Below are 26,067 nucleotides of genomic sequence, written 5' to 3'. Positions count from 1 at the left end.
TGTCTATGGTGTATTGATTATGTGCTTTTTGTGCTGAGGTGTTTTTCCTGTTCTCATACTGTGCTCCCATAAGGAGCATAGTCTGGGTGTTGGTTTTTTTCTCCTCACTTCCCTAATGTTATGCTGTATTTCTTCCTCAAATACCCTGTCTTCCTGTCCTGTCTACTCCACTGTCATATTGTATGTATGTATGTATGGACAGGTTGATGGCTAATTTCGCTGGTACTTGTGACTAGTGACAATAAAGGGCTACTACTACTTAATTTAAATTTGACATTGACATGCCTGTTACATTTTCCAAACATTCATACAGCGCTCAAGCTTTTTCTGTCACACACTGTGCAGAGTTTGACAGTTGTTTGAGCTCAGCTCGAGGCAGTCGCACACATCTGGAAACGTTGCATCACAGATGAATGTCCCGGATAAAGGGAACGAAGAGCTGTTGTGTTGGTGGAGGAAGAAAAACTGGGTAAAGGAACGGATTAAAAGAGATCACTACTTATTCGAAACATTGAGCTGTACTTCCCTCATTTAATGAGAAGTGATACTGCTGAAACGTACTTATTTATTTTTTTGCATGCATTGTTCAAGCGATACGATTTTAATGTTATTCCTGCGAATTTGATGGGTTGTCGGCAGCACGCGCTGTGGGCGGAAACAGTGGAGAGAAGTTGTGTCTGTGTGTGTGTTTTCTGCCATGGCATGAAGGAGTGGCTCAAAACTTGTGTTCCCCTCTTTTTTTGTAGATGCTTCATGATGATGATCGTTGCTGCATTTGGTTCGTAAGCGCAGGACGCGGAAAAAAAGACGCAAACCACCGGTAAGTTCTCGCAGCCCGTTGCTTTCTAAAATGCCCGTCTCAAGGATCTAATTTATGACCAGATTTCCCGTGATTTATTTATTGCTGCAAACTCGTAAGTATTTTGTTAGGTTGTTGTTGTTTGGATAAAGTGTTATGTTTAAAACTACTATTTCAACCACAAAAGCGCAAACGGTGCCAACTTTCAGGGGAAGCAGAGGCTCCCCCACTTCCTGGGTTGCCAGTTTGAGCGTTAATATGTGGCAGGGTGAATGAGTTAAAAAAAACTGTAGTTTAGAGACGCAACCAATCTTAAGTGTTTTTCCCTCTGGAAACTAAGTCAAACTAATTACCGTTGTCATGTCCCAGTTATTTAATCAGCTGTAGTAACGAGCAATTTCTGTTTTGTGAATTAATCGTTCTCTGAGTCGGATCTTTTTGATCGAATCGGTCAGATTTTGACCGATTGGATTGTTCACGAATAGAACTGAATCGGTTTGATCGTTTGTCGAGTCGAATGCAACGGCTCATTAAACCAATTTAGGCGCAATTCATATATGACATAAAATAATTGATGAGTCTCTTTTTTTATAAACTGTTCAAAAGAACCGATCAGTGGAAATGAATCGGACTGGTATGAGCATGTGGTTCTAATTGACAGGCCACGGGGTCTCCACGGTGAAATACAATGCAAGTCATATGCTTTCCCCTCCCCTTTTTCTTTAATTTGTAAGCTTTCTTCTTGTGAATTGAAGACCACTTTTTTTAGCCGTTTTCCTCTTAAATGCAGTACCTCAGTGCACATTGTTGTGTGTTGAGATTGTATGTTTTCCTCACATGAAAATGTTTTGAACGTTAAATAGCTGGAAAATGTTGCTTTCAAGCAAACTTGCTTCTTCCATTAAAGACTTTTATGAGTGCTGATGTCGACGTCAAATCCTCCTCTTGATTTTCTCATGTGGTTTTCACCAAGCGTGAAATGTGACACTATTTAGCAACCGTTTTTTTTTTAAAAATCACAGTGAGCTACTGTTGAGACTGTGAAAACAGACATGCAGTTTTTAGTGAGAACTTAAGAAGGAACAAGTAATTTTAGTCTGCAACTCTGCATAAGTCATACAAATAGAGTTCTTTCTCTGCATTAACTTCCTCTCAGTGACTGAAGAACTGTCATAACTTCTACTTCTCTCACGTCTGGTTTAGTGTTTTATTTGATCTGCGATTTGAAGAGAGTCAGAAATCATGTGACGGGATCTGAGATCACCCATTAGATGCATGTAGCCAGAGGTGTCAACGTTATGCTGAGTTTCAGAAAGGAAGTGGACAATAAAGACTGCCTACAAAGTGATGGAGAGACAGTGGGCACTTTATTTTCTCAAACATGCTCACATTATGCAAGCTGAGCATTCGTAAGCCATTTTTTTGTTTGCTTGTGATGTGTTAATTTCAGCAAGCATTGCTAAGTGAAATTGACTGAAATTCTGAACTTTCAAATAAACATAGATATGGTTCTCAGTGGGTGGCTTCTTCCTGTCTGATTTTGCATGTATGATGTAGCAAGTTGTGGTTGAAGGACTCCACCTCCATTTTCGGTTTCTTGATTTAACAATTATTTGGTGGGAACTGGAAATCTTAAATTTAACTTTTCAATGTTGACATCGGGCTTACATTTGAATTCCATAAATTCTGGGACTAATACGCTGCATTTCAGTAGAGTGCAACAGTGCAAAACACTTTTTCAGTGACGTTGGTTCTGGAATTATTTTTTCAATTAATTTCCCCCATAGGTATTTTTTTTTTAAGTATTTGTTAGAATGTTATAAATAGGCCATGACTCAAGCCAACCAACTACGAGGCGAATCACGACGTTACACAATTTGATTTGAAGGAAAAGTGTATTTCAAAATTGGACTAAAAGACAAAGGTACAAGACTGTGTGATTTATGTCTTTAATATGTGACTGATTATCAGCTACATAGCTCACATTAGGTCTATCTTTAAAGGTTAATCAATTATTGTTCAAAATCAGTTCCCCTGTGGAGAATATAAATGGGATTTTTACGTCTGGAACCTGACTGTTGCACCAGTTGTTCTGTTATATGATGAAGATAATAGGGACTATCTGGAAGGCTAATTTGGGTTCCCTTGGGGAATTCCAATGTTTTTTTGCTTTGTTTAATAGCATTCTCGTGGTTTGTTCTGCAATATAAATGATACATATACATCAAATGTGAAAGTTGGAAATTTCACTTGCTATTTAGAACACATTGTATGCAAATCAGGAGCAGGGTTAACTGTCTTGACTGGTACAGAGGTGAAATGCATTATGTGCTTGTATAAAACACTGGCACTCTAAAACACACACACTTGGCATAGACCAATTCCAGAAAGAATACAATGTCCAGCCAAAGGCACTGTTTAAGACAGGATGACATTTCAGACTGCTGGATGTAAACACCATCCGGACATGGTAGTTGTAGAGTGGATATCCAGCATCACTTTCTCCATAGTCCATCTCCACTGTTCTCTCTCAAGACACTGGTATGTAAATATAGTCCATGTCCAGGAACTTTTACTGTGTACCTCTTCTCTCATGCCGTCTTCAGTTTATCTCAGAAATCATGGAAAGGTTGCATCACCAACCATAACTGCTAAAATAATGTTTTTTTCTTCATGTAGCATTGCATGGTATCTGGCAGTGCATATCAGTTACAATTTTTGATGTAAGCCATAAAAGTCCCACAAGAGCTTTGAGACTAGCTGTTTATAAAATTCAGTATTCATTCAAAATAAAGAAAGATAACGCAGGATGAGGGTGGATAATTAATGACAGAATTTTCATTTTCAGTTGAACTATCCCTTAAAGTATGGATTTGATGTACACTCTCATATAGATGTGGTTCATTGAGTCAGCAGCTTTCTCTGCAATGTAATTTCCCTGAGATGCTGTTGTATCAACATGTATCAAACATGGCATCTGAGGTCTGTTCCACTATTTTTGTTCCCAGTCATTACGGTTTGCCTTTTGCAAATATTCATTGAAACTATGGTTTTGGGAAATGTTAAAATAATTGAATCAGGTTGTAATGACATAACCTCTGACTATTGGTGGCTAAAAGTGATTTTGGGAAATGCACCAATGATCGGGTTGCTAAAACAAAACAGAGCAATTTTTTTAAGTGTCGCACACAGTATTTACACTAGTTGTCTAGAGAAATAATTTTAACATCACTTTACTTTTAAAATACATTTAAAAGCATTGCTCTTGGATTTTACATAGGTGATGTAACATTCGTCAGGAAGTTTGCTTACTTTACAGCGATCAGACCGTTTGCCAAACTGACCGGATGTCCACTTACCTCTGAATAAAATTACCTGAGAGAGAAGGAGAGAGAGGGGAAGTGAAAGAAAGAGACGCCCATGAGAGAACCTGGTGATGAAAGAGCAGACCCTTTAAAGAGCTTGTAAACTGAGTGTTTCTGGGTATTTGTGTGTTGACTTGTTCTCTTTGAGTCTCATCTGTGTTCCCACTTGTGGTTTTTAACCTTTTGTCGTTTCTTTACTACGCTTGTCTGCAAGATATTAACTAATGGATGTGTGTTTATGACATAGTAAATGAGAAGTGAGAGGTATATTGCTGTAGCTCTTCCTGTTTATGATCTCTTCCGGATGTCAGCAGTGAGAGGCCTTTATCAACCTTGAACTCAGAGAAAAGTTTTTCATTGTTGGCATTACTCTATTAGTTGTATGAGTGTGTGAGAGAATATTATGAGAACTAGCCTATTCCAGTATGCTTTCTACATTTCAGGAATTATCTTCTTCTTCTTTTTTTTTTTTTGTTGTCATTATGGCCTTAGGTTGTCATTGCATGCCCAAAAAAGGGATCTTGGTAAATTGCACAAGAGGACATTTCCAGACTTGCTACTTACTTTCAACCCATTCAAAACTTTGTGGCCTCGTGAGACCACTTTAGTAGGGTCATGTGGTGTGGTTAGATTGTTACCAGTGATTTAGTGAATGTCTCGGGTCTGGTTTTTTTTTAACCTGAAAGGTGTGATGATGTTTTTTCTATTCATGCTACATTTGGGTTTCCTGTTAGAGGTGTTAAAGCACCACTGTTATTATTTCAAGGTCCAAGATTATGGTCTCATGGACAACTACGTATGTGTACGAATATTAATAAAGATAGATATGTGCTGGAATCTAATGAGGCTCTTGTGTCAAGCAATCAAACGCTCATGTGACGCAATGTCAGTGTCTCATTATAGGCTACATGTGTACAGAGGAGGGGCTTATGGTATGCTTGACCAATGAATACTTCTGAGGCCTGATGTTTGAAGATGCAACATAAATACTTTTAGTAATATATATTTTAAAATAAATATTTTAGTTTGTAATCAACGATTTATAAAAATGTAAATATATTTTGCATTTTTTTTAAACTACCATGAATTATTAAGAAGTAATTGGTGTTTTTTTTCGAAGAAATAATAATACTTTTTTTTTTGAAAAACTTTTTTAATGCAAGTAACCCACTAGAACACCCTAGCAACTGCGTAACATCACTTTGGAAACCAGTAAATATTATGGCAACAAGCAACACAATTTCTTCTAAAAATATAAAATGTTTATAAAAAAATCTCTTTCTGTTTGTCAGGACTCAGTGAGAGGAGGTGACAACAAGGAGAAAAAATGCCGGTACCTCCTCCACCTCCCCCTCCGCCACCCCCCACCTTCTCTAAGGTACACACACAGTAAATACACTACATACACTACACACTACATCTGATCAGATTTTAAAACTCTAGGCATCATACACTTACAGAGAAAAACAAGCACCTTGTTGCTAAAAGAAGCATGACAAATGAAAACAATATGTGTTCTAACCTAGCTCAAAATATCAAGCAAATAATATATGGATGGACTGGAAGAAATAATAGCCTGAAGCCAAAACAAAAACTGGATACATACACTGTGATTATTATTATTTTTTGTCAAATCTGTTAACGCGTCTGCCCAATATCTGCACTATTGTCAACTCTTCTAGACAAAAATCTAGTCAAAAGTAATTTAGTGTGTCCCAGTCTTAAGTGGTAAAGCTTTGGGGCACCAGTGCTTTAATGATATCTACAGAAAATATTTGTGCTTCTATTTCTCACAGGCAAACATTGAGAAGCCTGTCTTGAATAGATCGGAGCAGCAGGGCAGGAATGCTCTGCTGTCAGACATCAGCAAAGGAGCAAGGCTAAAGAAGGCGGTTACTAATGACCGTAGCGCCCCTATACTTGACAGTAAGAACCTGCATCTCATTGAGAGACACTGGCTATGTTTACAGTATCTATGCACCAAAACAGCTGCAATTAAATTTAATATGACACATATATTTAAACAGGTTTTTTATGCTGTACTTTCAAAACTCCTTTGTATGTTAATATTTTTTTGCGTGTATAATGAGTAACAACACTTATTGGTGGCGGGTTTGCACTCCAGTCCAGAATATTAAATACATGCTTGTTTTGACAGAACCCAAAGGTGGTGGTGGAGGTGGGCCTGGAGGAGGAGGAGGAGGTGGTGGGGGTGGAGGAGGGGGAGGGTTTGGAGGTGGAGGTGGGGCTCCAGCTGGTCTGGGTGGGCTCTTCCAGGGAGGCATGCCAAAGCTGCGTTCCACGCGAGATGGTAAGAACGCACACATGTATTTCAAACTTACTACTTAAGCTTGCTACACACTACTACTGTGTACTGACACATTCCAACTCATTCATTCAACAGGGATTTACGATATAGAAATTTTGGCCAATCCCAATTATGGACCTTATATTCATAAAATGAATCTTTACTTTAAAAAAAACTGTGAAAAAATTATTATTACCTTGTATTTGTTAGGTTACCTCTGTTTATTAGATTATTTGCTATCTCTTACAGACTCCAGTAATGTCAGACCTCCACTTCTGCCACCCGGTGCTCGTGGCTCTGGTCCACGGCCCTTCGGAGGAGGATCTAGCCCCGCCCCTCGTGCTCCTCTGCAACGCAGTGAATCCGTTGACCCCCCTCGCCCACGAATGACCCCACCACGTCCTGAAACACCTGGAGGACCTCCTCCACCTCTTCCAAGTGCCCCACGGCCCTTTCAGAGTGGGGCACAGAGCAGGGGACCGCCTTCTCTTCCAGGGGCTCCTCGTCTTGGTTCCGCACCAACCCCTCCACCTCCAAACCCTCCTGGGCGACAGCCTGCACCTCCACCGGTGCCAGCTGCATTTGGTCGTCCTCCTACCATTCCTTCGCCCTCAGCTGGTCATGCTGGACGGCCTCCTCCTCCCCCTGGTCGAGGTGATGACCGTCCTCCACCTGTTCCCCCTGCAAACCGTTCTTCCTTGCCACTCACTCGGGACACCCCGCCCCCTCCACCTCCACCATCAGCAAGTAGTAAACCAACTCCTCCTCCAGCTCCTGCTCCTGCCTCTCTGCGGCCACCTGTTAGTGGAGCACCTCCTCTGCCTCCAGGACGCCCAAATCCATCTCCTCCTGAGGAGCATACGCCACGCCTTCCTGAACGGAACCTGTCACTTGGCTCACATCCTCCTGCCCCTCCACCTGGGCGATCCGGACCCCTTCCTCCACCTCCTTCTGAGAGACCACCCGCGTTGGGCCGGAATGCAAGTGGACGAACAGGTAGAGGAAAAGTCTCAGGTTGTTGCAGGATAATCTCAAACTCACCTGTTTGACAGTTTTTATTATGCCTTTGTCTTTTTTGTCCACAGGCCCTCTTCCACCTCCACCTCTTTCTGGCCGTCCAGGAGGAGGAAGTGTGAGGTCATCACCAGCCCCTCCTCCGCCAAACAGACCAGGTGTGGAGACTCACCGTGGTGGCAGTAGACCACCGCTTCCACCAGACAGACCCTCCTCTGGACCTCTGCCCCCTCCTCCCCCACCTATGGGCAATGGATACCACAGTCAGGGACATCATATAGGTATTGTGACATTCCTATACACTTGTTAGTTTAGTTTACCAAGAGTTAATCTCAATTATTTTGTTGTTTTGCATTGGTGCAATTTACCAGAAGACTGTACACCATGGATACACTGTGAACCCATTTGCTTGATGAATGAGATTTATGTCACAAGATATTTCACAGAAATGTATGTCACAGAGCTGCACTTATCTCTTAACCTCCTCACACAAGCAGGTGTCCCCGTGGGCATCTATTGTTGCTAAATCTATTGTTTTAATGTTTTTGTTCTATGGCTTACTTTTTTTTTGATTAACAAAAAAAGACCGGGGCAGTGTTGCTACCTAATTAGTGCAAAACAATTCAAGACGCATGTGCCATCTAAACGTAGAGTATGCATGGTAAGAAAAATCTGTTTGCACATGTGCAGTATGCCTGTGTGATGATGATGAAATGTAAGTCATGAGCACTAAACGTACTGTAAACTATGTGTAAAGAATAATTTAGGGCTAAACTAATAACCAAGAACGTCATCAGCTTCGAACAGTAATTTCACAGCTAAACAATTTTAACTACATCTCAAGTAATAACAAATAATGGAATGGAAAAATAAAGGAAGGGGCTTTTACATAAATAGTTCACATTAATACTTTAAAACCTTCAGAGTGCCTTTCCCTACATACCTCTATTGTAAGTGCATTACTGTTTTTTGTTCGTGTTCACAAACTTACCGGTCAGTCAAATTATTTGGGGGCTAATTGAAGGCGTTTCACATATGTTGTGTCAGTACTAGAACATGTATTGACCCAGGCATGTTCCTTGTGATTTCATTTACTCCTATAGAGCTGTAAATAACACTGAAAGTAACATAGATTCATAAGTAGGAAATGCTGGAAATCAATGGTGTTTGCATTTGATTTTTTTTCCAAGATGAGTGGGAATCACGCTTCACGTTTCGACCTGTATCGGATCTTCCACCCCCAGAGCCCTACATTCCCTGTCAGAAGACCTATCCTAGCAGATTGGCCAGGAACGAAAGCCGAGGTAACCAACCACAGATGTTTTCTCTCATCAGATCCGGTTTTGTTGCCATGCACATAGATAAAACCAACCCGCAGCTGTCGCTTCCACATGCCAGTGAATGCTTCGAATAACATTCAGTGCTCTCAGCACAATCATGGTCTTACCCAGTTGTTTATGTGCCTGTGTGTGTGTTTGTATATTTCTGTCTGTTTCAGGTTCAGGAAGGAAAGAGCGAGGTGCACCTCCCCTGCCCCCCATACCTAGGTGAAAGAAGCTGTTGTCTCAGGGCCTGACAATCCTTCCCTACCCAATTATCTTATTTTATCTGGTACTGTCTGTTTTTTATGTTGTAATGAATGAGTCATTCATTAAAAAAATGCTAAAAGAACTATAAAAATAACAACATATTGTATTATATTACAGACAACATATATTTTATACTATGTTGTTTTTGTATGCTTTGGAGATGAATACATAATGGCTATTATGAGTATGTCAAGTGATGAGCTCTACAGTGATACTACAGCTAAGTTTGACTTTATTTTTGAGTATTTTTCTGAGTATGATGAGTTGTTGCAGCATTTCATTGGCCTTCAGGAGAGTGTGAATGTTTCGCCTTTTTGGCTGTCACACTTACTATTATTCTTGCTATTTTAGATGCACTTAAGTCTCATACAGAATATCATATTTTGAGAGATAATGCAACAGTTTTCATTAAAGTATTTTTGGTGCGTTTTGGCGCCCCCTACCTTCCTGTTTTCATACAACACAGTGGTTATATAGCATTGACATTTCTAGCCCTCAAAAGGTAAGATGTCAGGTAGCGAGAACAATATCAGACTGAAGAAGTTACTAGGTGTGTTAAAAATGTTAAAAGAGTGTGTGTGTGTATGTGTGTGTGTGTGTTTGCTTTAGTACCAGTATGTGTATGTGGTGATAAGGGCCACAATGATATACAGAATGCTAAATTCTCTCTAATAAGCAGAGCTGCAGTCTGTCAGTACTCTGTTGCAGATTGATTTGTTCACATATGCATGTGATCTGATGTGAAAATAGCAAGGACTGACTTTATGGGAAGATGTAGATGTCCTTTATTAAAGACTTTTTAGATCATCCCCCATTTAAATAAGCCTGAGAGCTGACATTGTATAGGACTGAGCTTTAAATGAAAGATGTTTTGCCTTAAAATCCTATACAAGTGGGTTTGTAAGCCAAATAGCCAAAAATGTGTTAGATTTTATGATATATGTATGCACTTGCTTGCTTTGTTAATGTTAGCTCAGTATTATGTTGCATTATGGATATTTCTCCGATGTGTGCTGTTATATTTGCCTAAAGCGCTTGACTGAAAGTATATTCAATAAGTGTATCACACCTTGAATTACATTTCATTTGTTTTGAAAGAATCAAGAAGCTTGGTTTATGCTGCCTTATGTTTGTTTACATGAAGAGATTACTTACAAAGGCCTTTTAGTGAAACGTTAAAAAAGGAACATTTCAGTGATATATGCAATGTAGCATAGCATCTTGAATTTATCAGAGAGGAGACTGATGATTGCACAGCCAAAAAGAAACAATATTTGCCACCACCATTATTAGTAATAATAAAGTCCTCTGATTTATTTTCTATTATATCTTAATTTGGTACTTTAGATGTTCTCTTTATGTCTGTAGATGCACATTTCATACAACATATTATGATATTTAATTTGTATATTTACTTCATTACAAACAGTCTTTGCTATTCTGGTGTACCAAATATGTTGTTTTCTAAATAAACATGCAAATGAAGCTGGATTTTTCCTTTCATTAAAATAGCGCATTTCAGTATTAATTCTTTTATGCTTTTCTTGCATTTTCAGTAGATCATTTAATGTATTTTGTAAGCATGTTCTTTATCATTTCAGTGCACTTTTATTTATTATTTTGTGTATGTGTGTGTGTGTTTGTGTGTGTGTTTTTTATGATTATTATTAAAATAAATCAATTATTTTAACAAGAAATATGTGTTCAACAAGGCCCGGTGGAATTCTCTCAACAGATTCCTTCTTTACTAATAATAGAGGCAAAATGACTCCATTCACTAGCGCGCATGACTCTGGCCAATCACTTGTGAATGTTCAGTCGATATCCGCATATACGCTAACATTTCCACCAATCAGCGACATCACCATACGAAATAAGGCGGGGTATGTAGCGTCATAGGCGCACTCAAGCGTCAGTCATTCAGTGATTTGACATTGAAAGTAACGGAGTGCTGAAGCGTTGGAGATGCTGTGAGCAGAGTGAAAGCATTATGTTCCGGCCGTGTTTTTCTTTCTTCATGATATTCAGTTCATATATCGACCGTCGAAAGTGAACACACGGTACGTCATCGACAACAGTCTGTCGTTTTTCTCGCAAGGTAAGACTGAAAGCGTTTGTAGTACAGGTGACAAATATAGCTGATTTGACTGCATTGATTCAGTGGCCTTGTTTATCATAATAACATCTTTGGTAATTTATTTTAAGACTTCGAATATTATATTACTGTTATATGAATATATATATATATATATATATATATATATATATATATATATATGAATGTTTTCATATTATTTTATTATTTTATTATTATAATACCGTTTTTTTTGCCGATAATTACAAATAATTTTTTATTATTGTAATTAATATTATTGTTGTAGGTAGTAAGCGAGGTAGTCTATTATTATTAATAATAACAATAACAACAATAATATTAAGAATTGTAATAATATCTTTCTGATTTACTATTAGCCATTAATTTATATATAAAAAAAAACACATAAACACACTTTTGCTAGAAAACAGTTCTTTTGTTGAGCCCTGACTTTGCATCTCACACAGTTTTTCCTCCTCTCAGACTTGTTTTTTTTATTATTATTCCCAGCTTTCTGAATTGCACGGTTAGATCATCTCTCTCAGTGGTGCCTGTCAACCTCATCATCATGGAGGGCCAGTATGTCACCATTCATGGCCTCAACATCACTCACAGCCCTCTTGGAGCACCCTCCATGTCTATCGACAAACTTTTCCCGGCTCTCCTGGAGTGCTTTGGCATCATCCTGTGTGGCTATGTGGCGGGTCTCAGTGACATCATCAGCATCGGACAGGTCAAAGGCCTGGGAAGTTTTGTGTCATGTTTCGCTCTTCCTGCATTGCTCTTCAAAAACATGGTGCAGCTGCAGTTTGAACATGTCGTCTGGTCTTTTCTATGGAGCATTTTGATCGCAAAAGTGTGTGTGTTCTTGCTTGTTTGTGTGCTGACGCTGTTGGTGGCAAATCCTGAGAGCAAATACAGTAAAGCCGGGCTGTTTGCTATCTTTGCCACTCAGAGCAATGACTTTGCACTGGGATATCCTATAGGTGAGGTTCGCCTCACGGAGAAATACATCTTAAGTACACGTGCACATACAGTTATGTACAAAAAATGTATATTATGTCAATAATCATGGGTAATTTCCTCATTCAGTGGATGCGCTGTACAGGTCTTCACACCCAGAGTATATGCAGTATATATATTTGGTGGCTCCTGTGTCTCTGATGCTGCTGAACCCTGTGGGCTTTGCTTTGTGTGAGATTCAGAGATGGCGACACACCAATGACAGCAACTACAGCAAACTGCATGTGATCTTTACAGTCATATTGCAGGTGCGTGTGTTCATCTTTATCCAGAAGTTTATGTTAATGTCATCTTTTTTTTTTACATTATTCTAATCTTTCCTCTTTTTTTCAGGTTTTGAAGAACCCAATAGTCTTCATGGTTATTGTTGGAATTCTTTCTCATTTCCTGTTTGGCGGACATGTGCCTGTTTTGCTTGGAGAGTTTGTTGATGGACTGGCAAACTCTTTTGGAGGGGCGGCACTCTTTTATCTGGGCCTGAACATGGTGGGACAGATGGGTAAACTCACACGCAGCACTGGGGTTTCCCTCATCCTGCTTATCACTGCCAAACTGTGAGTGAAAATTAGTTGTATGTGGGATGTTTTGGCATAGTGGTTAAATATCTGGGACCAGAAGATTGTAGTTTTGAACTCCACACTATTTGGTTTACGAGGTTGCTAAGTTTATAACAGTTGTGGCCAATTTTAATATCAGACCACTGTGGCATACTTATCCTCAGCAGTTGTTATTGTTAGCTAAAACTAGACAGTAAAACAGTAGTTTATGGACCAATTCTCATTATTAACTTTTTGCTTAAGCTATTAGCATGCATATAACTAGCATTTTGGCTGTTTATTAGAACTTATAAAGCACATATTAATGCCTTATTATCACATTTTACATCCCTTCATCCTGCCCCATACCTACTCTATCAGCAAATTATGAGTTTCTTGAAGCAAAACCATAGTTAATAGTTAATAGTGAAATGTTGTCCCCAAACTAAAGTGTGACCTAAATTAAAGGTAAAAGGAAACATTTCAAAATATAAAACTAATAAAAATACCAAAAGCACATAGTACAATTATTAAACCTTAACCTAATATAAAAATGAATTTATAATAGTACAGTATATAATTAATACTGAAACAAGACTGATTATCAGGCTGCAGTTTTTCATTGTGTTTGATTTTATTTAAATAATCATATTTATGCATTTATTCAAAATATTTACAATTGCGTATTTAAAACATAAATGCTTTATTAGTACTATGACATAAATCTCATTCTTTTTCCTTTATGTATGACTTTCAAATATGCATCACATTAAGTTTATTACGTTAATTTTATATTGCATAATTTAAATAATGTACATTTTATATGCTATTAAAATGCATAAATCTTGAATATAGTCATAAATATACTATTTGAGAGCTGATACATAATTTAGATAGACTTATTACTGTGTGTTTCTGTTTTCCAGACTAGTTATGCCATTGTTGTGTAAGGACATGGTGGAGCTGTTGGATGCTGGTAACTCCAGCTCTGTAAATCACTCCAGCCTGTCTGATTATGCTTTCCTTTATGGAGTCTTCCCTACTGCTCCTAGTGTGGCCATATATGCTGTCCACTACAACATGGAGCTGGAGGTGGTAAGCAATAAATTAATTTCTTCAAATGTCTCTCAGACTCAGTGATTGCTGTTAAAAATTCCGCCAACACAAATCAGTACAAGTGTATTGTGTGTGGTAGGTGACCTCTGGTATGGTCATTAGCACGTTCCTATCAGCGCCCATCATGTATGTGTCAGCCTGGTTACTGACCATTCCGTGGATGGAGGCCACATCCCTGGTGACGGAGCTGCAGGACGTGAGCTTTAACATCAGCATTGTCAGCCTAATAGCCCTGGTGAGTGTGTATGGGTTAATATGTAAAAGAACGCATATCATTTGCTTACAGACTTATCCAGTTATCTCTTCTCTTCTCTTCTCTTCTCTTCTCTTCTCTTCTCTTCTCTTCTCTTCTCTTCTCTTCTCTTCTCTTCTCTTCTCTTCTCTTCTCTTCTCTTCTCTTCTTCTATGTTTTCTGTGAGTTCACTTCTGATTCTATTCTGTTCTGTATGTTTACTTCTGTCCATCTATTGTATTTTGTTCTATTTAATTTAGGGTTTCTTCTTTTTTCCTGTTTCTTATGGTTTATTTCTGATGCGATTCTATTATATTCCGGTGCTCTTCCCTTCTGTCTGTTCTGGTTAACTTCTGATCTATTCAGTTCTGTTCACTAAATTCAGTTCTGTTCACTTAATTCTATTCTATTCACTGCTTCTGTCTGTTCTATTCATGTTCCTTTCTGTCTTATCTTGTTCACTCCTGTTTCTATTCTGTTCCATTCTCTTCTTCTGTAAATTGTATTTTATTATTTTCTGTTCTATTATTTTCTATTCTATTGGTTTTCTTTTTCTCTCTCTTCTGGTTCAAGTCTATTCAATTCTATTCTAGTCTAGTCTAGAGTATTCCGTTCAAGTCCTCTGCTGTCTTATCTGTTTTCTGTTTCTGCTTCTATCCTGTTCACTTTTCTATTCTATTTTATTCAGGTTTTTAATGTATTATATATTTGAGAGGGAAAGATCTGGCTTTGAAAGACCTGACTTAATACTCACGTGTAACCATAGAGAACATATATGAATACGAATCTAATACTAAGAGGATTAGAAATCAAAGGTTCTACATCAAACAGAGAAACATTTGAAATATGTGATCCCAGAAACGATGAGTTACAAAATCTGGATAATAAGGTCCTAATTATGTTTTTGTGTGTGCATGTGTGTGTGTGTGTGTTGCAGGGTTGGACCCTTGCTGTCATGCTACTGAGTAAGAAGTTTAGGAGGCTGCCGCATATGTTTGCCACAAATCTGTTCTTAGCACAGGTACATAATCTTCCACAAAAAGAGACATTCATTATGAGGGACCTAAATCATAACACTAACTCTAAAAAACACTCAGAATACCTTATCAGCCATAAAGCAATGCCCTGGCAACCAGCAAGTTGTTCAAACATATTTTTCCTCAGTATGGTATTCCTAAGTCTGCTGTTTTTTGTCTCTAATGCAGCTACTAGCTTGCGTATCAATGATGTTATGGAAGATTTTTCTGAAGCAGGAGAACACGTTTGGCCAAATTCTCACCTTTACTCTGCTTTATGGGTCTCTTTACAGTACCTTCATGTGGACAGGTAATGAATCATCACACACGCACATTAAACAATTCTTTATGGATGAGGGTAATTTCCATTGGGTGATTTTAGTTTGTAGTTGTGTTGTGCAGTTGTAGCGATGTTTAGTAGTTGTGTAGATATTGTGTTGTAGGTCTTTTGGCGTTCGCTCTTACTTTATTGGGCAGAAATGAAAACTTGAAAGTGAAACCTATCTTTTTCATCATCTTTGGTTGGGGGTGAGTATATATGTGTATGTCTGTGTGTATGCATGTGTATTTATTATTCAAAAGTAAATACATTTTTTTTTTTGTATTTTCCAAGTTAAATTAAATAAAATTGAATGAAACAACATTACATTAAATTATGCTTTGAAACTAACTGGAAATGCAATCGCAGAACTTCAAATTCACTGGAGAAAACATCTTTTGTGTTTTAATTTTGTTATCTTAGAGTTCCTTTTCTGATTGTGGGTGGGCTACTCATGGTAGGACAAAGAATGAGTGACAACTTGGACTCCGCTTTCTTTTATGGCAAGGGGCAGGTAGGTTGGCATTTTTTGACTGTGTTTATACAAAACCTCACAATGCATGTCACAGTTTCTTTTTGTCTGTCTATTAACTTGTTCCTTTCCCTTACCCCCTTCCATTCTCTCTTTTTCTTCAGATTGTGTGTACTGTGGTAGTTCTGGGGTGCAGCATCATGCTGGGTGGTCTCTCTTTGATGGGGTTGAGCAGAGGGGCCCAGGAGGAGCAGAACTATCAAGCCCTAGATCAAAACTCCATGACTGGCACAACAGAAGATGAGAGACAACCCCAGACAGAGAACCAGCACTCATCTGAGCTTGAGCAAACCTACAGCAGCCTCAACACAGGTAACTAGATCTCTGCTGTATGCATGTGCATATATTCAGTATTGGGGAACTAAAAGTAACAAAGCTATTTGAGCTCTTTCTGATGGCACCCATTCCCTGCAGAGAATCCATTTGTGAACAAGTGATGTAATGCACAATTTCTCCAAATCTGTTACAGTAAAGAAACAAACTCACCTACATCTTGGTTGTTTTTATTTTTGGTGAACTGTTCCTTTTAGTAAGGTGACAGTAATGCATTTCCAATTTTGTTCATACTTCTATAATGTATGTGTGGTATAACTTCTTCTTTGTTGTTGACAGATGTTTGTTGTAGTGAACCCATGCCAGATATGATAGTAGGGCATCTTAACGACACGCCAGTGCCTTCAGCAGGTTGAAATATTTTTTATTTCACTCTTATCAAGTTATTAAATAAAGTTTCAGCAGGCAAAATGGTGTTTCTGTTCTAGAAGTTTTCCTGAGAGAGGCATCAAGCTCTACACGTGTGCAGGAGGAGAGACAGATAGCTCGACATGTGCTCCTCTGCCTGCTCCTCATTGTCAGCATGCTGGCTGTATGTTCACTCCACATACAGTTTGAGTAGACATACACTCCCAAAAAACACATACGTACACACTCATAATGAAGTAAGCACCGTGAAGCATTGTAAATTATACTCCGACTACTACTTGTTTATATTTGGGACAAATTATTTGTATATTTCAGAACCTGTCCAGCTGTCTGTGGTGGTTGTTCAGTGCTGATCCAGGACGACTTTACCTCGAACTACAGTTCTTTTGTGCTGTAGTCAATTATGGACAGGTGACCACAGTCACACAGTTCTCACTGCAAGCTTAGAACAGCTTGATACATATGAAGTGATGGTGTTAATTATTTAAAATATCCTATTTCTCCATCAGGGTTTTATTTCCTTTGCAATTTTTGGGTTAGATGAGCATCTTATTATTCTTCCATTCAGAAAACGGTAAATCAGCCATATTTGTGTTATTATTCTAGACACTATTGTGACCATTTTTGGATGTAGCCTCAGCAGCAGTGTTCTGTGTTCGTAGGCTGGCTGCTCTGTGTGGTTTTGGTGAGGACGAAAGCCTCGAGTCTGCTGCTGTTCCTGAGGAAATACGACTGACCTGTACACAGTTTGTGAGGTACCACAAAGATCAGTGTGTTCAGGATATTGTTCGCAATAGAGGGTGAGTGTCAGTATTAATTTAGTATCACTGAAATACTGTTACAGTTTTAATTCACATTTTGAATTTGTCTTTATCTCTATATTCACTATTTTTATTCTAATTGTGGTTAACATTTTTGTAGTTCTGATGTTGTACAAATATTTCATAATGGGTTAAACTGGAATCATTTTTAATTTAAATTAATTTGAAGCAGTATTGTTGTAGTGTACTATAGATGTTTTCTGTTGCATTTTCATTTAAGCGTTTTCTTTGTTGTTTTTTCACGAACACACACATTATTATTAGGTCATTTCTGGGCCATTTTTATTCATAGTACAGAGTGGACGATAAATTATGGGGAAAGAGATGGAAGCCCACCAAGACACTTAAATTAATATAACTCAATACAGACCAGTCATATAATTTAGCAATTTGAATATTTATATTTCTGAAAGGACTAACAGTGTTCACACCATTTGTTAAGTCCGTTTTCTGTGAGGGACTGGTCAGGATGCTCTAACAAACTAAATAGTGCCACAGTGAGGTATACATTGTTGAGGGAATCAAAATTAAAGATGATTTTACATTAAAAAGGTTGTGTGTAAAACAACAACTACAAAAATCAAACACTCCTGTCCATTTTCTATTTTATCTTTTTCTCTCACTTTCTTCCTAGTGCTTCTTCTGAATCTCTCAACGGACCAGTTGGTGAATCCTTTCTTTGATTGACAGGTGTACTCACTGGTATATGAGTGTGGTTTGGTATACAGGCAGTGAGTTCATTAGCCCCTGTGTGTGGGCGTGGCTAAAGATAGAAAGGTGTGGCCTTGCTTTCAGGACACCGCTGCAGAAGAACAGTGTCATACTCCATGTGACCCCTCTGTATGATTTCAAACTCCCTGTGATATTGTTTCAAATGTACCTCCATTTTGTAATGTGACACGAGCCCAAGCAAGACCTAAATAGACAAAATTATGACTGAGCTATGAAACAAGCTGCTCTCTCATCAGTTTTTGTTGCATATCTTGAATTCCTATGCATGGCATGCAAAGAGCACAGAACTCTCCCTTTATCTCATCATTCAACAGCCCTCAATTTACACACACACTTGCTCTGTTCCAAAACCTAGTGTGCTTTATGGAGGATAGCACAACATCCGAAGATTCCTAATTGTACGTCAATTTTAAGGCAGCATAGAATGTATCCTTTGTGTAAGGGAAATCCTAGAAAACACTGATTCAATCTTGAGTGAAAATAAGTCCAAGATGGTGGATGAGACAAATTTAAAAAAAAAATGTTATTTTATCCTGTATTCATGTGTGCTATGTATTTTTGGGTATTATTCTTATATATGCTGATGTTGAACACTGTTTAAATCTATTGCAAGTTGAGTCTCCTATGCAGTTCCCTATTGGTGCAGTGCACAGAGTTGCTGTGTTTTTTAATTAGTCACTTAGGAGTTTCAAGATGACATGTATGGTGTCTTAGAAGATTTTGGAACAGAGTATGTGACACATTTGTAGAACTCTGAATGTGAACTAATTATTATAATTACATTAATTATGATGCAATTGTTACTGAAACGCTGAAATATGCTGTCTACAAAAGTGCTGTAAAAACACTTCTGACTGGGATTTTAATTGTATGCGTTGTGTTACTTGTGAGCCTCATCTTGATGACAAGACTATGGCCTTGTAGCAAAGCAATACAAGACATGTTTACAAACCTGAAAATGATCCTACACAGTTACATTTTTAGATCCAACTAAGCAGAAATATATTACAATCTCTGGAATTTACAGTAGGGTCGCTCCATTTTCTACAGCATTATTTTATGTACCTTAATATTGACTGAAGTGTGAAAATTCCCTAATTTAGCATCTTTTATCTATGGAATTTGTTTTGCTGGTGTTAATCTATATACTATAGGTGATGTCATTTATGTTTCTATGACTAAGTATTTATATCTAGATATGTGAAATTATATAATAATGCAGGAGGGCAGTTACTGGTGAAAATTTACTGTTTATTCTTTGTTGAAGTTGAACAAATTGTTTAGTTTCTGTAATACTGTTCATACATTAAAGTCAAAAACAGTGTCAAAAGTTGTATCTATTAAATGGCAACTGCGGCGCAGGTTTTATACATATAGGGCAATGTTTTACAGGGCAATTTGATGGTGATTTATTTATTCATGTAAGAATCTGGCACACTAAGCTGACAATCTCTCAGACGAGTTCTGTAACAGAAACTTGACTATTAAACTCAGGATGATCTTCAGTGTATATAATGACTAGTCAAAATAATTTTCAGTGTATATTTTGACTATAATTATCTTATATTCATAATCATAATTACATAGTTACATTGTAAATGCCTTAATTATAATTACAACGATGCAAAATTATGGAATAGATATCTGAAATTTGAATTTTCACTAGTCAAAACGAAATTGTGGCTAGTGGAGCCAGATGTATTAAATGTTAAAATGGCTTGCCATATCCATGAGGGCTTCAAATAGTAAATCGAGGGCCACATCGTGCGTCTCCTCTTTGAGATGCTCCTTACCTGTATTACTACGCAGTATTAGTAAGCAGGTATGACCTGTAATATCCTAGATACATGTATATTGATCGGATTTCAAACATCTTTAGGAGTGTTTGATCATGTTTCAGCTCTGAATTTTCCTCTCTCAATTGGCTCATTAATTTTTATTTTTTTAAGTATGACAAAATATTACAAGTTTACAGAACAAATTGGAATACAACTTTCATTCAAGGACATATGTTTTAAGAGGGGCTTAGACTTACACAGAAAACAACACACACACACACACACACACACAAACATTCTTTAAACCATGAACCATCTATATTAATAAATATATATTAAACGGGATGAAATAAAGTATTATAATAAATTATATCTATCAAATAAATCTTTTAACAAGATTCCTGCTTTTATTTTTTGTTTTTGACAAAGTTTTTGAGCATTGTCTCAAAAAAGTATTAAATACTATAAACATGGGAGGTGATATATATATAAAAAAAACTACATTTGGGCTTATTAAAACTTTTCCCAATGGCGTTTACTTCATCTTTTTTTTTTCGTTTACTTCATATTGTAAGCGTTTACCCGAACGTCATAACATTATAGCTCGTTTCGACCAATCACAATGTGAGGATTCACGACTCTTCCGGTATGCGCATTCTTTTCGTGTCATCGGCCGAAGTGTGGAGCAGCGTGTTTATTTGAGCACAGTGAAATTCCTCATCTCCTGACAGACATAATCTGATATCAAGGTGATATAAACATACGTTTTATTTCATTTATATATGCATCTCTTTGACGTGCTAGTTGTGTTTAAATTGTGTATTTTATCGCATATTGAACTCTTCATATGACTGGCATGCTAACAAGCTATACACTAATGAATAGGGGATGAGGGTATTGATGCTCTGGATGCACATGTGTCTCTCTGTTGATTTCCTAGCGAGTAATGAAGCACCCTACTTCTATTAACCCGGCTGTCAGTTGGCAGTGGTGCAGGGATTTATAAGTAGTGATATGATACACGTATGCCTTCTCTTACTTGTACAGGGAGGGACATATATTTAGCCTCTCTTACAGTGTATAAGGCCGGTCAGTTTACACTCAATCCGGGGGCTATTTTGGGATCCTGGTGCCACTGGTTTCACTGTCGTGAAATGGTAACTAGTCACTGCAGTTAGCCAGGCAGTTAAGAAGTTACACATTGTCTGGTTTCTACTGCGTCTTAATTATGCAAAATAAACTCTGCAAAATATACTCCATTGGTAATATTGCAAGAGAGTAGTGACAGCATTTAACCATGGCTCCTAAAAAGGTGTGGCAGCTGCATGACTGGTTGTTTTACTTGGTCAATTATGCAATGCATTAAAGCGAAAGTAGGTATTATTGTTTTCTCTCCACAGATGCCTCCAAAGAAGGGAGGAGATGGACCAAAACAGCCCCCCCTGATTGGACGTTTCGGGACTTCCTTGAAAATTGGAATTGTTGGGTTACCAAATGTAGGGTACGTGTCACTCCCAGCTGGTATTCTGGCTGTATTCTGCATATGCGCCGGGTCTTTAGTTCGACATCGCCAGTGGAAATAGTGTCAGAATTATAAAGTGCAATGCTTGACCCAGTTGCGTTTTATTCATGCTTAAGGCAAACCTATCCTTCTGTTTTGTGTGAAATTATCCAAAATCATTATTAGTCATGATCAAGGTGCATTATGAGAATGACATCATCCTGCTACAGAATGGGCAGTCATTTTTGAATGACAACAAAGTTGGGTTTTGTCCAACTTTGCCGCCTTCCATGCTTTATAGTATGCAAAAAAGGTTAATCAAAAGTGTATGCATCACATTCATTTGTATTCACAAAACAGTATGTAAAAAAAAAAAAAAAAAAAAAAAAACAGTGAAGCAATGCAACTAAACCTGGTAGGTCATGTGACAATGACAACATTGTGGCTGTAATATGTCCAAATTGTATTCATACTATATGGAGCAGCTTTTTTTAAAGAGATGAAGTAAGTGTAATATCTACTAGATAGTTTGCAATATTGAATGCAACTTGAGTCTCTGTATATATAGCAAGAATTTGTTTGTTTATAATGCATGACAAAGTTTCAGTGATCCATGTTCTCATTACTTAACACAGTTCATTTGTTTGTGATTTCAGAAAGTCGACCTTCTTCAATGTTCTGACAAAGAGTCAGGCAGCTGCTGAGAATTTTCCCTTTTGCACTATCGACCCAAACGAGAGCCGTGTGCCCATTCCTGATGAGCGCTACGACTTCCTCTGCCAGTACCATAAACCAGTCAGGTGCCATGTCTACATAATGCAATTATCAGCAGCTTCTATTTCTAGACATCAGTGAAATTATCTTAATTTCTCTTTTAACTTTCCTTCCAGTAAGGTTCCAGCATTTCTAAATGTGGTGGATATTGCTGGCTTAGTGAAAGGGGCTCACGCTGGCCAGGGATTGGGTAACGCCTTCCTCTCCCACATCAGTGCCTGTGATGCCATCTTTCACATGACACGTAAGTTGATAGCCATTTAAAAGCATTTCAGAAAATTTGTTGATTTTTAGATTTTAGGAAATTTCTCATATCTGTTATATTAAGAATTTGGTTGCACTTTATTTTACAGTACATGTATTTACATGTACTTATAGTGTACTTACAGTGTTTTTATCTAAGAAAGTTCTGGTAATACAAGGTAACTACATGGGGTAGGGTTAGGTTCAGGGTTAGTACCTAGTTATTACATTTACTATAATAAGTACATAGTATGTAAATTAGGAACAGGACTGTAAAAAAAAGTGCTACCAATAATTTTTCTGCTAGTTACCATGTAGTTGAAAATAAGAAAGAACAAATCCAACAAAATTTGTCAAAAAATGTACAAAAAGCCTTGAAAACTTAAAGTTATAATATGTAAACTGACATTGTGATAGTTATCTAACATACATATGGAAATATGTGATTTATATTTTAAATAAACTAACCCTGACAATGTGTATATGCAACGGTTTGTGTGTAGGAGCTTTTGAGGATGAAGATATTATCCACGTTGAGGGCTGTGTTGATCCAGTGAGGGATATAGAGATCATTCATGAAGAACTGAGGATGAAGGATGAAGAGATGATTGGGCCAATCATTGATAAGCTTGAGAAAACCGCTGTGAGGGGAGGAGACAAAAAACTCAAACCTGAATATGTGAGTGAACTATATATCCCAGTATACATCTGACTACCTCAGAATTAAAACAGTCTTCTTAGTTTGTAACATTTTGTAATGTTTTCTCTGCTTGCAGGACATCATGTGTAAAATAAAGTCGTGGGTTGTTGACGAAAAGAAACATGTCCGTTATTACCATGAATGGAATGACAAAGAGGTTTAAATCTTTTTTTTTAGTATTAAGTATTAATCCGTATAGAGGCCTGCAGAAATGAGTCCTAACAAGTTAGCTTTTTTGTTGTTAATGTTGCAAAAAAATGTTGAGAATGGAAACATAAAAACAAAACAAACTAATTTCTACTTTATTATCGTAATTTAATGATTTTATTCTCAACATTTTATTTTGACTTTTATTCTCATAATGTAATGATTATATTCTCAACATTTTATTTAGACTTTTTTTCTCAAAATGAAATATATATATATATATATATATATATATATATATATATATAGAAGGCATATATATATATATATATATATATATATATATATATATATATATATATATATATATATATATATATATATATATATATATATATATATATATTTATATTTCATTTTGATTGTATAGATTGTATATACTCTCCAAATCTTATAAAAATCCTATCCTATTCACTTTTTATTGAGGGAATATATGCAAGCCTGAAAACATATTTGCTCAGATTAAGGTTTTCAATTATATACTAACTGTTTTTTCTGGATCTTTAGATTGAGGTTTTGAATAAGTATCTGTTCCTGACATCCAAGCCGATGATCTACTTGGTAAACCTCTCAGAAAAAGATTACATAAGGAAAAAGAATAAATGGTGAGATAAAGTGTTCGCTGTCCATCTGCTATGTATATACAATGCAACATTATTTGACAAAACAAGATTGCATGTGTGACTCTCTTTTTCCTTGTCCAACTAAAATTAAGTTGATTTACAGATGTCATGTGTGTAAATTAAATGCTATGTATAACATTAAACAACTGACTGTTATAGCAAAGACTGACAGATATGTGTCTGGCCTCTTAAAGGGATAGTTCACCAAAAAATGAAAAATGTCATCATTTACTCACCATCATGTCATTCCAAACAGATTTTTAGATATTAGATAAGATATTTTTAAGAACTAAACATATTAACTAAAGAAACATTTATGCTACCTATTGACTTCCATTACAGTATATGGACAAAAAATAGTTTATCAAAATATATTCTTTCCTGTTCAGCAAAATAAAGAAATGCATGAGTGAGTAAATGGTGACTGAATTTCGATTTTTGGGTCAACTATCCTTTTAAATAGTACTGCTTTCTGATTGATTGTGAATTGTGATTTTCAAGAAATGAAGTCTCAGGTGTCATTACTCCAGGAAACATGCAGAGCAGTAAACTAGGTATAATGGAAAAATATGACACTCTAAATATCTCATACTTTTGATGTTACTCCTTTTGTTTTGTGGCTGTCAGCCTCTAGTTAATCTGATTTTAGGGCGGCTGATGGAAACTTTTTTGTTTTTTGTAGGTTGGTGAAGATCAAGGAGTGGGTTGACGCTCATGATCCATGTGCGCTGGTCATCCCGTTCAGTGGGGGATTTGAGAGCAAGTATCAGGATATGACTGATGAAGAGAAACAGAAATATTGTGAGGAGAACAAAACACAGAGGTTGAGATTTAGTCTCCTTCTTTTTCCTCTTTGCTGAATTTAAAAAGAATAGTTCATCCAAAATGAATATTTGCCAGCACAGATGTCGATGAGTTTATTTCTTAATCAGATCAGATTTGGAGAAAGGGGATATTACAGTACATCACTTTCTCACAAATAGCTTCTCTGCAGTGAATGGGTGCCGTCGGAATGAGAGCCCAAAAAGCTGATAAAACCTTTAGAATAATCAACATGACTCCAGTCCATCAATTAATGTCAATTAATCAATAAAAAGCTTGTGTGGATCGATATTATCAGATGCTTTTATCAGCTGTTTGAACTCGCTTTGATGGCACCCATTCACTGCTGAGGATCCATTGTTGAGCAAGTGATGTAATGCTACATTTCTCCAAGACTGTTCCAATGGAGAATGGAAAAATATATATACATCTTGGATGGTGTTATCATAATTCTTCCCCTCATGTTTTTCATATTGTGAATTTTTAATTCTTTGTTTCAGTATTCTGACTAAGATAATCAAGAGTGGGTACGCAGGCCTGCAGCTGGAGTACTTCTTCACAGCAGGACCTGATGAAGTCCGTGCATGGACCATCAGGGTGAGCAAAGCACATGTTCAGAAACACATTTAACACTGATATATTCTGCTGGACCTCTGAAATGTTAGGCATGTGTTTGAACACCTTACAGAAAGGCACCAAGGCCCCGCAAGCAGCTGGAAAGATCCACACAGACTTCGAGAAGGGCTTCATCATGGCCGAAGTCATGAAGTTTACAGACTTCAAGGAGGAAGGCAGTGAAAACGGTGTTAAAGTAGGATTTTAATGGCATGCTTGATGACATAAAACAGCATGGGTTGTTAAAGGTTGAATAATGGACTGATAATGTTGTCAAATACTTGCAGGCTGCCGGAAAATACAGACAACAGGGGAGAAACTACATAGTGGAAGATGGTGACATCATCTTTTTCAAATTCAACACACCTAATCAGCCCAAAAAGAAGTGAAGCCAGTTGGATGGACAGTACTGCCTATGACTTTTGCTCAGTCTCGTAATTTATGGCTTTGGAACATTTAAAAGACAGTCACACCTTAGTGGCGTAGAAGTTCATTTTTTATTTTATTATTTTGGCTGATGGTTGAAATAAATGTAATGGCTGGTCTGCTTACAAAAGCTGCATGTCACACAGCAGTTTATTCTAATAAAACACTTTCTTAGATCA

The 26,067-nt window shown here is 37.3% G+C and overlaps 3 protein-coding genes across 7 annotated transcripts; all 3 read left to right on the top strand.

Annotated features, from left to right (window-relative positions):
* Positions 1-390: 390 nt before the first annotated feature.
* On the top strand, positions 391-10,560 carry LOC128016193 (WAS/WASL-interacting protein family member 1). 3 transcript variants are annotated; one of them, XM_052600669.1, is made up of 9 exons: positions 391-469; positions 747-820; positions 5,457-5,542; positions 5,961-6,090; positions 6,323-6,475; positions 6,722-7,468; positions 7,558-7,767; positions 8,677-8,790; positions 8,985-10,560. In XM_052600669.1, exons 3-9 carry the CDS (start codon positions 5,492-5,494, stop codon positions 9,035-9,037), a joined length of 1,458 nt encoding a protein of 485 aa, XP_052456629.1. In that variant the 5' UTR covers positions 391-469; positions 747-820; positions 5,457-5,491; the 3' UTR covers positions 9,038-10,560. The 3 variants fall into 3 exon arrangements, with proteins under 3 accessions (XP_052456629.1, XP_052456630.1, XP_052456628.1); XM_052600670.1 differs by having other exon boundaries at positions 429-557; XM_052600668.1 differs by lacking the exon at positions 391-469 and having other exon boundaries at positions 620-820.
* Positions 10,561-10,970: 410 nt separating this feature from the next.
* Positions 10,971-19,529, top strand: gpr155b (G protein-coupled receptor 155b). 2 transcript variants are annotated; one of them, XM_052600663.1, is made up of 17 exons: positions 10,976-11,173; positions 11,681-12,156; positions 12,263-12,441; positions 12,527-12,747; positions 13,656-13,824; positions 13,925-14,080; positions 15,015-15,098; positions 15,283-15,403; positions 15,537-15,621; positions 15,836-15,926; positions 16,049-16,256; positions 16,557-16,628; positions 16,706-16,809; positions 16,962-17,057; positions 17,156-17,220; positions 17,309-17,446; positions 18,102-19,529. In XM_052600663.1, exons 2-17 carry the CDS (start codon positions 11,739-11,741, stop codon positions 18,148-18,150), a joined length of 2,256 nt encoding a protein of 751 aa, XP_052456623.1. In that variant the 5' UTR covers positions 10,976-11,173; positions 11,681-11,738; the 3' UTR covers positions 18,151-19,529. The 2 variants fall into 2 exon arrangements, 1 of the variants encoding a protein (XP_052456623.1); XR_008184086.1 differs by lacking the exons at positions 17,309-17,446; positions 18,102-19,529 and having other exon boundaries at positions 10,971-11,173; positions 16,706-16,882; positions 17,156-17,199.
* A 1,061-nt stretch (positions 19,530-20,590) lies between these two features.
* Positions 20,591-26,067, top strand: LOC128016190 (obg-like ATPase 1). Of its 2 annotated transcripts, none has more exons than XM_052600662.1 (11): positions 20,591-20,726; positions 21,378-21,478; positions 22,135-22,278; positions 22,369-22,496; positions 22,999-23,174; positions 23,272-23,352; positions 23,910-24,007; positions 24,708-24,848; positions 25,348-25,444; positions 25,536-25,658; positions 25,750-26,067. In XM_052600662.1, the coding sequence occupies exons 2-11, from the start codon at positions 21,378-21,380 to the stop codon at positions 25,849-25,851; spliced, it is 1,191 nt and encodes a 396-aa protein (XP_052456622.1). In that variant the 5' UTR covers positions 20,591-20,726; the 3' UTR covers positions 25,852-26,067. The 2 variants fall into 2 exon arrangements, with proteins under 2 accessions (XP_052456622.1, XP_052456621.1); XM_052600661.1 differs by lacking the exon at positions 20,591-20,726 and adding an exon at positions 21,125-21,289.

This window comes from Carassius gibelio, chromosome A6, assembly GCF_023724105.1.
Source record: "Carassius gibelio isolate Cgi1373 ecotype wild population from Czech Republic chromosome A6, carGib1.2-hapl.c, whole genome shotgun sequence".
NCBI lineage: Eukaryota > Metazoa > Chordata > Actinopteri > Cypriniformes > Cyprinidae > Carassius > Carassius gibelio.
Note: the sequence above shows the minus strand (reverse complement) of the source record. Positions and strands in the feature narration are given on the sequence as shown.

Coding starts and splice junctions, on each gene's coding strand:
- LOC128016193 (XM_052600669.1), top strand. CDS start 5,492: ATGCCGGTACCTCCTCCACCTCCCCCTCCGCCACCCCCCACCTTCTCT. Junction 7,469..7,557: donor GAATGCAAGTGGACGAACAG/GTAGAGGAAAAG, acceptor TTTTGTCCACAG/GCCCTCTTCCACCTCCACCT. Junction 7,768..8,676: donor CAGTCAGGGACATCATATAG/GTATTGTGACAT, acceptor TTTTTTTCCAAG/ATGAGTGGGAATCACGCTTC.
- gpr155b (XM_052600663.1), top strand. CDS start 11,739: ATGGAGGGCCAGTATGTCACCATTCATGGCCTCAACATCACTCACAGC. Junction 13,825..13,924: donor ACAACATGGAGCTGGAGGTG/GTAAGCAATAAA, acceptor TGTGTGTGGTAG/GTGACCTCTGGTATGGTCAT. Junction 16,629..16,705: donor CACGCCAGTGCCTTCAGCAG/GTTGAAATATTT, acceptor TTTCTGTTCTAG/AAGTTTTCCTGAGAGAGGCA.
- LOC128016190 (XM_052600661.1), top strand. Junction 24,008..24,707: donor ATAAGGAAAAAGAATAAATG/GTGAGATAAAGT, acceptor TGTTTTTTGTAG/GTTGGTGAAGATCAAGGAGT. Junction 24,849..25,347: donor GAGGAGAACAAAACACAGAG/GTTGAGATTTAG, acceptor TCTTTGTTTCAG/TATTCTGACTAAGATAATCA.